Source organism: Rhinolophus sinicus, chromosome 17 (assembly GCF_057876585.1).
Source record: "Rhinolophus sinicus isolate RSI-liver-muscle chromosome 17, RSI-T2T, whole genome shotgun sequence".
In the NCBI taxonomy this organism is placed as follows: domain Eukaryota; kingdom Metazoa; phylum Chordata; class Mammalia; order Chiroptera; family Rhinolophidae; genus Rhinolophus; species Rhinolophus sinicus.
The window spans coordinates 172,702,833-172,717,474 of record NC_142517.1 but is presented as its reverse complement, the minus strand read 5'-3'; the positions used below and the strand labels follow the sequence as shown (position 1 = coordinate 172,717,474).

The 14,642-nt window shown below is 30.8% G+C and overlaps 1 protein-coding gene across 3 annotated transcripts in view; it reads left to right on the top strand.

The window, feature by feature from the left end:
- The window catches only part of CALCRL (calcitonin receptor like receptor), a 90,695-nt gene that overhangs the window by 55,054 nt on the left and 20,999 nt on the right, over positions 1–14,642 (top strand). For all 3 annotated transcript variants that reach the window (XM_074339068.2, XM_019740750.3, XM_088794619.1), the window contains 4 exons: positions 710–845; positions 3,008–3,118; positions 3,215–3,327; positions 4,790–4,881. In XM_074339068.2, coding sequence (XP_074195169.2) covers positions 710–845; positions 3,008–3,118; positions 3,215–3,327; positions 4,790–4,881 — 452 coding nt within the window. The remainder of the gene's footprint in view (positions 1–709; positions 846–3,007; positions 3,119–3,214; positions 3,328–4,789; positions 4,882–14,642) is intronic.

Sequence of the window (14,642 nt, the reverse complement as noted above, 5' to 3'; positions counted from 1 at the left end):
TCACATTACAAAATGGGAAAAAGTCATATAAAAATTAAAGTGGAAGTGAAGCTTAAAATTGTGCTACTAAATTGGAAAGATTATCTATCTGTCTATCTATCTATCTATCTATCTATCTATCTATCTATCTATCTATCTATCATCTATCTATCTCTGTCTATCTATGTTCCAAAAACTTTATTGTTGTGCACACAATAAAAATTCTATTTACCAATATCATAGATGAATTTGTCAATGTTTTGATTATCAAAATATAAAAATGGCAACAATTATGAGCGTGTGCCAAATACTCCCCTCTGTTATCTTGATATTATTTTATTCCATTTTACTGAAAGAAAGTAGAGGCTTACATTGCCTACATTCACAGAGCAGGTGAAAAAGTAGTAGTAGCTTTTGAATACAACTCTGCCTGCATTCCACAACACATGCCCTGGCTTTAGAGCCAACACATGTCTCCACTGGCTTTAGAGCCAAGCATCTCCTATTCTTTCTTACTCTGCCACTAGCAACAAGTCTTGTTGGTCACTTGAGGTTGGACATGACGGGATATTTACTGTAAAAACTGTCAAACACTACCAATCAGGGATTTTCCCCCCAGAGCCAGTTGACCAGGCAGCATATCACCACTTACTGTTTTCCACTGTGACAGACTGCCTACAACAGGCATTTTCACAATTCTGAAGGTTTATTATTTTTTTTAATTCCTTAGATTCTTGTCATAGCAGAATCAGAAGAACAGGACCATGGTGACCTGAATCAGTTGGGTGTTACTAGAAATAAAATCATGACAGCTCAATATGAATGTTACCAGAAAATTATGCAAGACCCCATTCAACAAACAGAAGGTAAACATGACTTTAATTTAAATGCATTTGATATAGTTTCTTTAAAGAAAACAAACCCACTACATCATCATGAGTTTCTTAGGTTCATGATTATAAATGGGTTAGTTTCTAATTTTTCTGGCATCTGAGCAGTTTTATTTTTTTATGAAGAATATTTTATGACATAATTTATCTTTCCTTCACAAAATTCTAATAAAAATATGTGCAACAGGGATATTTTTTAGTAACATTTCTATGGTATAAAGATACTTAAAATATCACATAAGTATGTATCTTGAATTAAATAAGTGACAGTTGATCTTCAGTTTATGTAATTTTTTTTTAAAAAGCTGCTTGATAGGAGTTTGCATAATAAAATGACAAGCACAATTTCTTTTGCATAATCTATACGTTGAGTAGTACGTTCCGTAGCAAAGCTAGTGAATTCTAAGTGTTTCTGTTTCCACTAAGATAGTCTTTAGATATTTTTATGACATTTATTGAGGGCCTAATAAATACCAGATATTTGCCTCGATTTTGAAGGTAAAAACCTGAGTAGCACAAGTAGAATTGTCAGATTTACCAAAAACAAAAATAAAGAACAAAACCAAAAATAGCCCTGTATTTTATCTGGAAATCCTAAAGACGGGGATATCTTCAAGGTATAAAATTTAAAATTCACAATAAAATAAAGCAAATGTAAAGACTTTAGATCTAATTTCTAAATTTTAAAACTCTCAGTTGAAACCATTATCTTACAATTTTTGGAAAAATATTTGATAGTATAATATACAAGGTTTACATAAATAAAATGTTAAAAGTAGATTATTATTAATATCTGTAACTGTCAAAATGTACTTGCTTGTCAGAAAGAAAAAAGTGGTTTTTCCACAGTGATAAACTTAAAATCTTAATATAAGTGAACAATACAATTTGTTCATAGTTAGAGATGTATTTACATATATCTGCTCAAACATTTTTATTATATTTATCCAGTTAAAAAATATCTTTAAACTATGCCAGACAATAAAAAATTATCTGATATTAGTTTAATAGTGGTTGAATGATCAAGTATTACAATATTTGTATACAAATTCTGTGTTAACTGATCAGCTTTTCATTTTATTCCATTAAAATCTGTATTATTAGCTTAAAACTACTGAATTAACCCCTTCCAAATCATCTAGATATATGTGAAAGTAGGCTTCACATCTAATTGTTGAACATAGAAATAGGTTCATGAGGGTTTCATAATAATTTTCTGATTTAGTAAATTTAGAATCACTGCATGATAGATCTTCTTATTGGAACTTCATAACACACTTTGTAATTTTAAATACTCCAGAAAGTCTTGCAATAAAGAACTGTTTTTATTTTAATATTATATTTCCCAAAGCTATTGGACCACAGCAACTTTTTTATAGACTACCTACTCATGTCTCACTCAAATGTCAGACAACACAGTTTGAAAAATTCTGGACCTTGTAATTTATTTTGCTGCCAGTGTTCTTGCTAATCAGATGGAATCTTTTGAGCAATGAAATGGACTTTTTTGAGATGCTTTCTAAAATAATACCAGAAAATTTTTCTCTGACAAACCACAAAATGTACTTTATTTAGTAACGTGCAATTCTTTTTATTTAAAAAAAAAGGAATTATTTAGATATTCAGGGCAGTAGATTTTTTTTCTACTTACATGAAATTAATTCTGAGATTGTTGTGCAAAATCTGTTAAAAATAATAAACATCCCATGCAACATTCATGATCTAAGCTTTTTTTTAGAGATCTCTACATTTAATTTTGAAATTAATTATTCTAATAATTACTTGGTAAAAAATCCAAGTAATTGCTGTATAGTCATGTACCACATAACAATGTTGCAATCAACAATGATCCACATATAAGAAGGTGGTATACCAGATAGCCTAGGTGTTCGCAGGCTATACCATCTAGGCTTGTGTAAGTGCACTTTATGATATTTGCACAATGACAAAATCACATAGCAACTCATCTCTCAGAACATATCACCATCATTAAGCGGTGTGTGTCTAGATTTACATAATGTCATCATTTTCAGTAGACAGCCTTTGTTCCATGTCAGTGTGAAGCCACTATTAAGAATTTACATCTTCATGTATACCTAGAGGGAGTTAGTAATCTCTAATTTTTACTCTCCCCTAAGGCATGTACTGCAACAGAACCTGGGATGGATGGCTGTGCTGGAATGATGTGGCAGCAGGAACGGAATCAATGCAGCATTGCCCTGATTACTTTCAGGACTTTGATCCTTCAGGTAATAGCAGAAATTTATATGCAATGTCTTTGACATCTATTTAATAAACCTTAGGTTAAATTACTGTTTTATTATTATTATTTTTTAATTTTAAAGAAAAAGTTACAAAGATCTGTGACCAAGATGGAAACTGGTTTAGACATCCGGCAAGCAACAGAACATGGACAAATTACACCCAGTGTAATGTTAACACACATGAGAAAGTGAAGGTACGTAATAATTAAAATTGAAATTTAATTTACACTATCTATTTAAAAAGTTAGTTACCAATACAGTGTGGAGAAAATTTAGCTAGTATTCCATTCCATTGTAAAGCCTTTCCATAATATGCTTAGAAAAACAGTAAGAAAAATATCTTCGTAGAAATTATTAATATTGATTCTGTCATTACACTGAGGAAGTAATTCTTCTAGGTAATACTGTATGTACAAGTCAATGTCTCAGTATTGGAGTTTCAAATTTTCCAAAGGTGCGGGGGAGCTAGTGGGAACATACTTTAAAAGTAAAAGCAAAGGGAACATTTTTATTTGTGGTGGAATTTCTAGCATTATGTTCAGGAAATATGCTCAAGTATACAAGATAAGACCAGCAGGGTTAGAACTGCTCTATCTGTCCCTCAGCAGAAGACTTTCATTCTGGTTGGCTATTAGGACACTCTCACTCACATTCCTGCTTTTGACACCATACATTAAGTCAAGGTTAGTCACAGTTTGTCATAACAATAGAGCTTTGACAGAAAGTGCCTGCATATATTTGCACGTGTGTGTGTGTGTGTGTGTGTGTGTGTGTGTGTGTATAAAGGCAGTTTGTTACAGTGATTAAAATTGAGTCCTGATGTCTGACTTCCTGTTTCTGCCCATTACCAACTATGTGACTGGAGCAAGCCTTAAGTCCCCTCAGGTATAAAATAGGGATAACAATAAATCCACCCTCAAGATTTTCATAAGAGTGGGCTTAATACAAGGAAAATATTTAAAAAACTAACAAGCATATAGAAAGTACTTGATAACTGTCAGCTATCATCATTATAAATGTTGTATCCTTTGCTTAATTAGAGAAGGGTTTGAAAAGAATTATAAAAAATAAGCAATGAAATGGTAAATTCAAATTAAATCAGAAAAAAAATCATAAAGAATAAGTCAAAGAACTCAAAAACAGGAAAATTCTTATAGACCATAGGCTCCTATAAGTTAATATATTGAGATTTGTCTCAGGGCCTCAAATTGATCAAAGGAAAAGGAGAAACTCAGTTGGGAAAGAAAGTCATCTGGCATTTAAGGAAACAACAAAAATAAAATCATCAAATAGCATTTGATTTAAGGTGCACAAAGTGATAGGGTAAAAACTGTCAATGTCCTCCAAAATATAAAATGCTAGTTTTATATATTACACAACCTAGGTCAATAAAATTATTTTTTATATATTTAATATATGACTTCTAATTTCTTAAATAAAAAGGGCATACAATTTATAAATTCTGATGTCACTGGATAAATTTGCATAAGTATTCTTCATTCCAGATGTAGTCAGGCATTTATTGGTTGGCAAGCTTAATGATAAGGCTATCAGATCACATGTTTTTAAATACATAATTTATTCTATTGAATTGGATCTTCTACACATGCAGTAGTATAGTATTGATATGAACCTTTTTTTTTATATTCATTATAGACGGCACTGAATTTGTTTTACCTGACTATAATTGGACATGGATTATCTATTGCATCACTGCTTATCTCACTTGGCATATTTTTTTATTTCAAGTAAGTACATAGAAAATATGTGGGTTTTTTTTTAATTTACCAGTTGTCTTTGGTGAATGCAGTGTCATGTGCATGTTTATGTTATGTGCTGATAGAATATATGAAACATTGATGGTTTATAATGTTTAAAATAAATTGAATGTTCAGAATAATTTGAAATATATAACCTTATCTTGACTTTGTAAAATATATAGGGAGAAGACTGATGAAATATCTTAAGCCCAACTTTACAAAATTAGTAGACATATAAGAATGAAGTTATATAGTAAGGAAGGAGCCAAAATCAATATGTAAACCTGTGCGTATTTGCTTTGCAAATAATCAAATGTTATAGTCCTTCTGAATTGAACTTTCAACTTCTTGGTCAATTTTTAGTATCAGTATACATAGTACATTACAGTAATTGGTATTTTGTGCTAATGATAGCAATGACATTTAACATATATTATGAAAACAATAATCTCAATATATTATGGTTAGGTTATTTTTGCTGGTTTTGGGGGGTTCATCATTAAATGGTTAAATTATACCTTGAATTTTACTTGAAATTACAATTCCTTTTTGGGGGGAAGAGGGAGAGAATCAGCTCCAATTTCTTGACTCAACAAATGATTTTTTAAATTGATAGGAAAGTAAATTCCAAAGCATACATATATTATTTCATGCATTAATGTGGTTTGCATAATTTTGATCACCACCAATAATTAGAGAATTAAATGTGAAGAATGATTAGCTATATTGTCTCCTTCTCCTTCTCCTCCTTCTCTTCTTCTTCCTATTAACAATTATCTTTGAACATTAACTGCTTCAGAACCAAATAGAGTAGTAACACATCAAAATAAATCCCAATCCAGAAATTTTCAGGCAGTTGGATGTTAGGTACATACGTAACTCAAGCACGAGCTTTTAGCCCATAGTCCATCAAATATTCAGAGTTCATCAAATAGTACATGAACTAACCAAACATTAACTCTCATAGGTTCAAAATCATTTAGAGATTACATTAGACTTGCAATTGAGAGATTACATTAGAATTGCCACTTTTGGAAACCTTTACCTTCTTAAGAATCTTCAACATCAGTTACTTTGGGACTCCACATGGAATATTTTAATGGCACTTTTGATTCATGACATTATCTAGGCACCATTAGAAACTTACTAAAAAAACTCCATTCTGAATAAAGTTAATTAAATATTAATGTACATTTTTAAATGCAACATATTTTTGTTAGTTAATTGTGTAAAAGGGTATCAAAGTAAGTTCAAAAACTTTATCTTAAAATATGGAAAACATTTCTTAAAGCGAAATTTTCTATACTATATTTCACAAGTTACCAAAAGGTTCTTGTTCAAAACAAACTGCCAGTTCTCAGTCACTGCCTTTGTAATTATAGTTATGTCACATCAGTTGTTCCTATACATTTTATTAAAATTTCATGTCTTTATTCCTGAATATACTCTTGGCTTATACAAGATTTTTGAAATGAATACTATCTTTGGAGTAGGAAATACTTTATTATGATTGTCTAATAGATTAAAAATATCTGTTGTAAAAAAATGGGAAAGAAAACATTTTCCAAAGTGACAATTTTTTAATGAGTCCTCAGGTCCACAGTGATATATTATTTATGCTAATTGACAAAGTGAAATTGCTGATGCTAAAACACTTACTGGTAAAATATGAAAATAAAACTGGGTTAATATTTAATTTAGTAAATTTAAAGACACAAAATCAAATATAGTTCATTTTTATTCTTTATTCCTGAAAATAAAAACTTTACAATTTAAAAATGTAATGTATCTAAATTTGAAAATATGACTCTCTTGGGTCTTGGAACTAAATGATGCAACTAATTACCCTAAAACCTATTCAGTGCTCTAGAACTCTGGAACTCAGATTTTCAGTTCATGAAAATTATATACGTAACACAAATAAAAATAAACACAGAGAAAATTAATTTAAATGTAACTAATATTAGCCAAGATTTTTTTCTTTTTTCACCATGAAGACTCTTATAACTATGACTGTTTATATTTAAAGTAGATAAGCCCCAAACCTAAAGGCATAAAATACAAATCCTAAGAGTTATTTAAGACTGTTTTATAAATTTCTTAGGAAAAAAAAAAAGTTTTAAATATTTCTAAATTCAGAAAAAAAAATGCAACCCTTAATTAAAAACAAACTATAATTTTGAGAAACAAGACTTGCACTTAAATTTAAAATACATATTTTAAAAAATTAAAAACACTTTTAGTATGTTATTGTACTAACTGTTAAATAGGGAAAATAAATACATATACCTGTAATTCTAATATCCTATTGAACAATTACTTCTATTTTTCCAGTTCTATTTCATATGTATCCATTTTTACACAGTTTAAACTGTAATATACTAAATATTTTAACTATTTCTATAATTTAGCATTATGTTATTAATACTTTCCATGTCACTAAAGAGTTTTTAAAACAGCTACTTAATTGACTAAATGATATTGCATTTTGTAAGTTGACAGGTTATTAAATCATTCCTCTATTTTTGAGCATTAACATTGCTCCCAATGTTTCCTATTAATATAAAACTGAAATGGACATTTTCAGAAATAACTTTTCCCATATTTTGCACTATTTTTTTAGGCTACATTCCCAGAGACATGGGATATCTTGGTCAAAGTGTATATATCTTTTTATAGCTCTTGAAATACTCATGCATCATCTCAGAAGTATTTCAAAATCAATATGTTCATAACAAATTCATAACATCTACCTCTCCCTAACCCAAACCAGATTTTCTTCCAGAGTGACCCATCTTACAAATAATACCACCAGCAATCTAATTGCATTAGCTCAAAATTTAGGACTAATCTGTGACAACTTCTCATTTTTCCTCCCTGTTATTCTTTCCTCATAGTCTGTGGATTTAACCTTCTAACATTTCTCCAATCTATCCAATTTTCTTCACCTCTACTGCTACCACCACCACCCTTACCTTATGTAGCCTCAACAAGTCTACTTTTATCACCTTCATTCTACTCTAAACAATGCAGCCAAAATATTTTCAAAGATTTAGATCAAATATGGATCTGATTTTGTCATCCTTTGCTTCAAAAATTTTAGACTTCCTATTGTAATTTATTTAAAATCAAAACCATCAGCATAACTTATAAGTGAATATTCTACCTATTCTCTCCCACCTCTCAAGCTAGTTAAATGCATCTACCTCAGATCTAAACTTTAGCACCGTTTCCTTGGTGAATTCTTCCTGAATTCCTTATTGCAGTATTTTTGAAATTGCAACTATTAGTTACAGTGGACATGGAGTTAGACCACCATCTCTGCAAATTTAAAACTAATGCAACTGAGAACCTTCAGAGAAAACAATCAATTATTTTGTATGTTAATAATTATATTCAAGCACAATTAATTTCTGAAGAACATAAAGTATAGCAATTTTATCACATGCCAATATCAGTAGTCAAAAAGAAAACAACAGTCTCCTAGAATTCCAAGCCCTATGGCACCAAACAAGTTTGAATTTAGCAAGGATATAAATACAGTCCTGAACTAATTCCATAATGTCAAATGCAAAATTAACAAAGCTTTCTCATGAAAGAGTCTATGATTTCATTGAACAAATAACTTGCTGTGAACTGAGGCAATAGTGGGACTGCCAAATGAAAACAATGCTACAAACCAGATTATACCAAGTATACAATTCCAAATTTCTAATCAGACCAGGCATTCACCGTGTTCACTATGGACTGACTTTGTAAGAGGAAAAGAGGATATCGTAAAAATTGGCTTATCAGGACAGAGAAGAAATTAAAGAAAATAATGTTCGCTGAACAGGGAGTTAAGATACTAAGAATGTTAAGCCAAAAAACAAACAAACAAACCATGAACTATAGGGGGCACAACAGATGACTTCAAAAATTTAAATGACTATATTGGGAATAGATTTTGTATAATAACATAAAAAAAAATATTTGGCTTAATTTAAAAAATAAAAGAACTCTTAATAGTTAAAGAAAATAGAATGAACTACCAATTGACCAATTGACTTTCCTGTCACTTAAGATTTTCAGACAGAAATTAGATGTCATTCAATCACGAATTTGTAATTGGTGATCCTTATTCTAGGTCCATAGATGGACCTAAAGATCTGTAATACTATTTCTAAGTCAAGTCTATGAAAGAGCAGTAATTTAATAAAGACAAATACTGGGGGTGCCCAAGAAAAAACGTATGCAAGTGGGCACTTTGGTCAACGTTGCCCAAGTAGTAGTTCACTGCAATCAGAAGTGTCTGGATGCTGATGGTAACCACTTTGAGCACCTCATGTTATTCCAGAAGTCAAATGTGACTTGTATTCATCTTTTGTTATCAGTATATATTGAGTATTACATTTTTAATAGGTTTTTCCTTTCTTAAAATGTGTCACATTTTTGGGGCACCCACATAGAGTGGAAGAGTTAATTTTTTGAAGCCAAAATACACAATTTCAATATCAGGGAAGTTAGCATTTCTGAAAGCATCTTGCAAGCTAAAAGCAGTCTCTACAGATAAACTATATTTATTATTGATTAGGGTTTGAAAGATAATGTGGTTCAATAATTTTACATCTATATTTACAAATATTTAAAACTACTTAACCAATACTCACAAGAAAGTAGAATTTTTAATTGAAGGCTTAAAATTTAAAACTTAAGAATTAATTTAGTGAGAGGTTTTGGGAACGTACAGAGGGATAGTGGATGGGGGGAGGGGGGTTCACACAGTGTGAGGGATATAAATGATAAATGTCTAAGTTTTGCTTTGTCTTGTGCACCTGAAACTAATTAATAAAAAAAAAAAAAAAAAAAAAAAAAAAGAATTAATTTATTTTCTCTATGGAAAAATACTTTTAAAAAAATTGACATTGTATATACATATATATGCTTAGTACTTTAGCTTTAAAGATACAATCTGCAGACTCATCTCATTTTAAAAGAGAGACTAGAAATTTTATGTTTCTCCAAATATTGTCTCCATGTTTCACATAGAAATAGGCCTGTTTTTTCAGGAAAATAGCAATTAAAAAATAATTAAGAGCACTGTATACAATAAATGCATGTATCTGTTTGCTAAATCCCATGCTTTAAAAAGAGATGTGTAGCACTCTACATAGGCAAAACCTTGTTAAAGCAAATGAGTATCTTGCCAATATAAGGAATTTGGTTTTTTGCCTCTACACAAAAAAATAACATTTGTGACAACATGGATGGATCTTGAGAGTGTAATGCTGAGCGAAATAAGTCAGACAGAAAAAGCAGAGAACCATATGATTTCACTGATATGTGGTATATAAACCAAAAACAGTAAAAGATCAAGACAAACAAATGAGAAACAAAAACTCATAGGCAAAGACAATAGTTTAGTGGTTACCAGAGGGTAAGGGGCTGGGGGGTGGGAGATGAGGGTAAGGGGGATCAAATATATGCTGATGGAAGGAGAACTGACTCTGGGTGGTGAACACACAATGGGATTTACAGATGATGTAATACAGAATTGTACACCTGAAATCTATGTAATTTTACTAACAATTGTCACCCCAATAATTAAAAATAAATAAAAATAAATAAATAAATAAATAAATTTTCAATGAATTACATGGCTTATCCTTAAAGTTTATAATGAATCTACAATTAACTGTTCAATCTCTAGTGAATCAAAAAAAATCTTTAATGGTAAGTTAGCATGACCAATGTGTACTTGATTTCAGGCACAGGTTAATTTTAATGGATAGTATAATTCAGTGATTAAAACCACGGGATATATTCAAATCTTGCCATTGTCACTTACTAATAGAATGGACTTAGCCTGATTCTGCTTTTCCGTAAACTTCAGTTTCTTTATAATGGGTAATGATGTTGTTTTAAAATACTGGGTAAAATAGACTTGCATAGTACCAGTCACATAGGAATATCTCAATAAATGGTAAGAGTTACGAGTTTGTCATCAGACTATACTAATCAATTAGGTACACAGTCTACACTTATGTAGCCATCTAACACTACCCCAGTGTAATCATAATACAAAGTAAATAAAAAAAAAGTTATCATAGATCTACAAAGCTATGGAAAGACAGAGGTAACAGAATCAGAAGATTCCTGAGGTGATAATCTCTTTGAAACAAGTGTTAAACAATGGATAGAACATCAACAGGTAGATTTTGTAAACCATAAGAAATGAAGAGATTATCTAGCCCAACACCTAATTTTATGTATGCTCTAACTAGTTAACTAAATTGTCCAGTGTTTCTCCTGATCTGTGTCCTCTCTGTTTGACTTAGTAATTTTACTGGTGTTTGTCTTTTAAAAATGGAGAATTTGAACAGAAAGAAGCAAAGCTACAAACTAATTTTTCTTTCTTATTATACATTCTTGGGCTTTAGGTAAAACATGAAAAACACTCTTCAAGTAAGACCCAGGTATAGCATTAAGTACTTCTTTTATATGTCTAGACATCCTTCATTACCGGAGAGTGGTTAAGAGTATGCTCTGTATGTAGACATATCTGCTCTCAGATCCCATCTTTGTCACTTGCTGCAATGCATGGAACAAGTTCTTTCATTTCTTAATCCTCAAGTTCTCATCTTTAAAAAAAATGATACTGTTAGTATCTATACCATAACTTTGATATAAGGGCTGAGATAATATATGTGCAGTGTTAAGATGAGTGTCTAGTTTGGAAAACATTGTCTATTATTGGCATAGTTACCACTCTTTCTTATTAGTCCATTAAATATCATTATATAAATATTTAGCCCTGATAGGCATATTATACCAGTAGACTCTTTCAAAACAAAATTAAAGAACACAATTTCTAGTTTTATATGCATCACATTTATAAAGAAAGTGTTATACTCTTCATATGGAAAAACAAGTAAACAATGAATGAAAAATGTATAAACCAATTTACTAGTATAATTGTATCAGAAAACCTTCTGGCTAAGTAAGTCAAAAATAATAAAACTGTTTTTATGCCCATGAAATACCATGTAGCTTACTCATTGCTTCAATTATATTAAAGAATTTGTAGTCTTTACTTTTAAGACACTTCTAATATATACTCAACAGAATCATTTGTTGAAATAGCAAAAGCTGCTACCTATTAAAAACAACTATCCACTAAAACAGGATGTAAAGGATGTCCCAAAGTTAGCTTCATGGGAGCAAGAATTATTTCCACTTTGTTTCTTTACACATCCCAGGACTTAGCTGAAGACTTTGTACATAGTGGGCATTTAATAAATTCTTAAGGAATGAAGACATAAACTGAGTTAGAAGCTTATTTCTAGGACTGACTTTGAGTTTCCCATGACTTATCATGACCTTGGGCAAGTCCCTTGTGTTTGTCTGGCATTTGTTGTCTCCATCATCAGACAGCCTCCTTAAAATCCTAATCAGTTGAAGCATCTGTGTAAAACAATACCAGAGACTCTCCAGCTCAACTGAAGGAAGACCTAGGCCACCGCAGATAATGCTGAATTGAAATGTTAATGAAGCATGTTCATATAGTCAAGAACAACACAAACTTTAGCTTTCTACAAACTAATTCCTAGAGGTGCTGATGTTTCACATAAAATCATTGAGTATATATATATATATTAAAAAATCTGTCAATACCTCCTTTCTGCTTCTGAACCCAGTTCCTGATACTGCAGTCATTCTTGTTTAGTCTTTGGTAGAGGTAACTTTTTTCCTCATTTGTTGAGGCTTACTGATTCATCCTAATAAAAACCAAGAACCATACAAAAAGTTGACTTAGGATACAGTTGGTTATTTTTTGTTTAGAGAGAGAAAAATGTCTACTACTTCTCCATGTTTTAAATTAGAAACAGAGAACATGAAACACTATTTACCAGATATACTTCAGTTTTCTATTAGAGCCAATTAAAGGGAAGAGTCAGGGTGGGAGATAAAAAGAAAGGGAACAGAAAGGGAGGGGAAGAGAAAGAGACAGAAATTTGGGATTTGCCAAGTCCTGAGAGGCAATGACTTGCTCATAATTATCCTTGGAAAAACAAAGCAGAACCCTTTAGATAAAAAAAATAAATAAACTTTACTGGAATTAGTTATAAATTATATTTTAATCACTGGTTAAAATCTGAGAGCACAGCAAATGTTGTTCTTACTTTCAACCCAGACAAAGGGCTTCATCTTCTTGCACATAAAAGAGCACATATAACATCTGACTTGTATGAGGAAAAAGTGGTTCTTTTTTTTAATATCTTAATTTTGCTGACATTTCAGAGACTGATTCCAAACAATTTTAAAGACAAGTTGCATATTTACAACTCTATAGACAATGATATCATTTCTAGGTAGTTGGGATAAGGTCCTAATTTAAAAAAAAAAATCTATCCCGTTGATAGGCTAAAGCTTTCTCAACTTAATAAAATAATCTTTAATGCTTATATTTTTGCTTTTCAGGACAAGTGACCTAAATTCTCACTTTTTTCTTAGGTAATATCTGAATTATAGTCAATCAATATCATGAATTTTTGTCTCATTTCCGGTTTCTTCACATATCTCTTGAATGAGAACAATTATAGTTTTCTTCTCTAAGCGATAATTTTTCTCCTAAAAACTGTTCATGATTGAATCTTTAAGTCCATTTTAAACAAAGCTAACTATTTAAAGAAATTTTACATTGAAACATAGAGAACAAAGAGTTTTACTCTATAAGTCATACCCTGATGAACCTGTTTTGGCAAATCAGAACTTTCACTTAAGTTTTTTCTTTTTTTTTCTTTTTTAAATCTGGCAAATCTGCTGTGTCAGGTGTAATAATGGCTGAGTTCAGAAACAGTCATCTAGTAGTTCCTGAATAACATACCTCTCAGTGTGTAGCCAGGATCATTCTTGCTTTCTCAAGTCTTGTGATAAATTCATTCATCGTAAGTTTGTTAGGCACTGTGATTCTGAGATATAGCCTATTCTGTTGTATGCATACCAGGCTTCCTCCACCTTAACAGTGGATATTGTTTAATTAACTATAGTTTTTCATACAATGTTCTATTTGACTATACTCACTGGGTCAATTTCCAAATTAATGAATTTTAATCAATATGCTGAAAAATCCATTTGCTTCAAACCGAACGTGGTGAAAACTGAAAACATTCCTATTCAGTAATGTGAGGCTTGGATGGAAAGCTTTTTATATATGTCCACTACAATTATATAATGAAAACACTGCATTTCCACATTAGAGTATCAGATGTAAATAATGAGAGTGGTGCAAGAAGTAATGGATTTAGTTGAACATAAACCAGTTCTGCTATAATATAATTCCAATTACTGGTTTCTGGAGAAGAGTCCCAGGTATGGAAATATAAATAACTGAATTAATGAATGTGGCCTTATTTTAAAAAGTACATTTATTATTAAAAGCTTAACAATGTTAGAGATCATATATGTCTGTTGATATTTTTGAAAAATATGAAACTTCTTTATAAGTGTATTTTATCTGTTTTGCTTAAGCAAGTTGAAAAGTGCTATTTAAGCATAACTAAGTTTTCATGGGAATAAAACAACAAATAATTTTAAGACAGCTAATTATCTGTTGCTTGGTATAAAAACTATAGTCATTTGAATGGATTAAAATTTTGTGAAATAGAGAACATAAATAATGCAACATTTTTTTTTCTTCCCAAAGTCATAATATATACTGCAATCTGGTTTTCCACTCTCGTAGACACAGTTTATTTTTCTAGACCTTA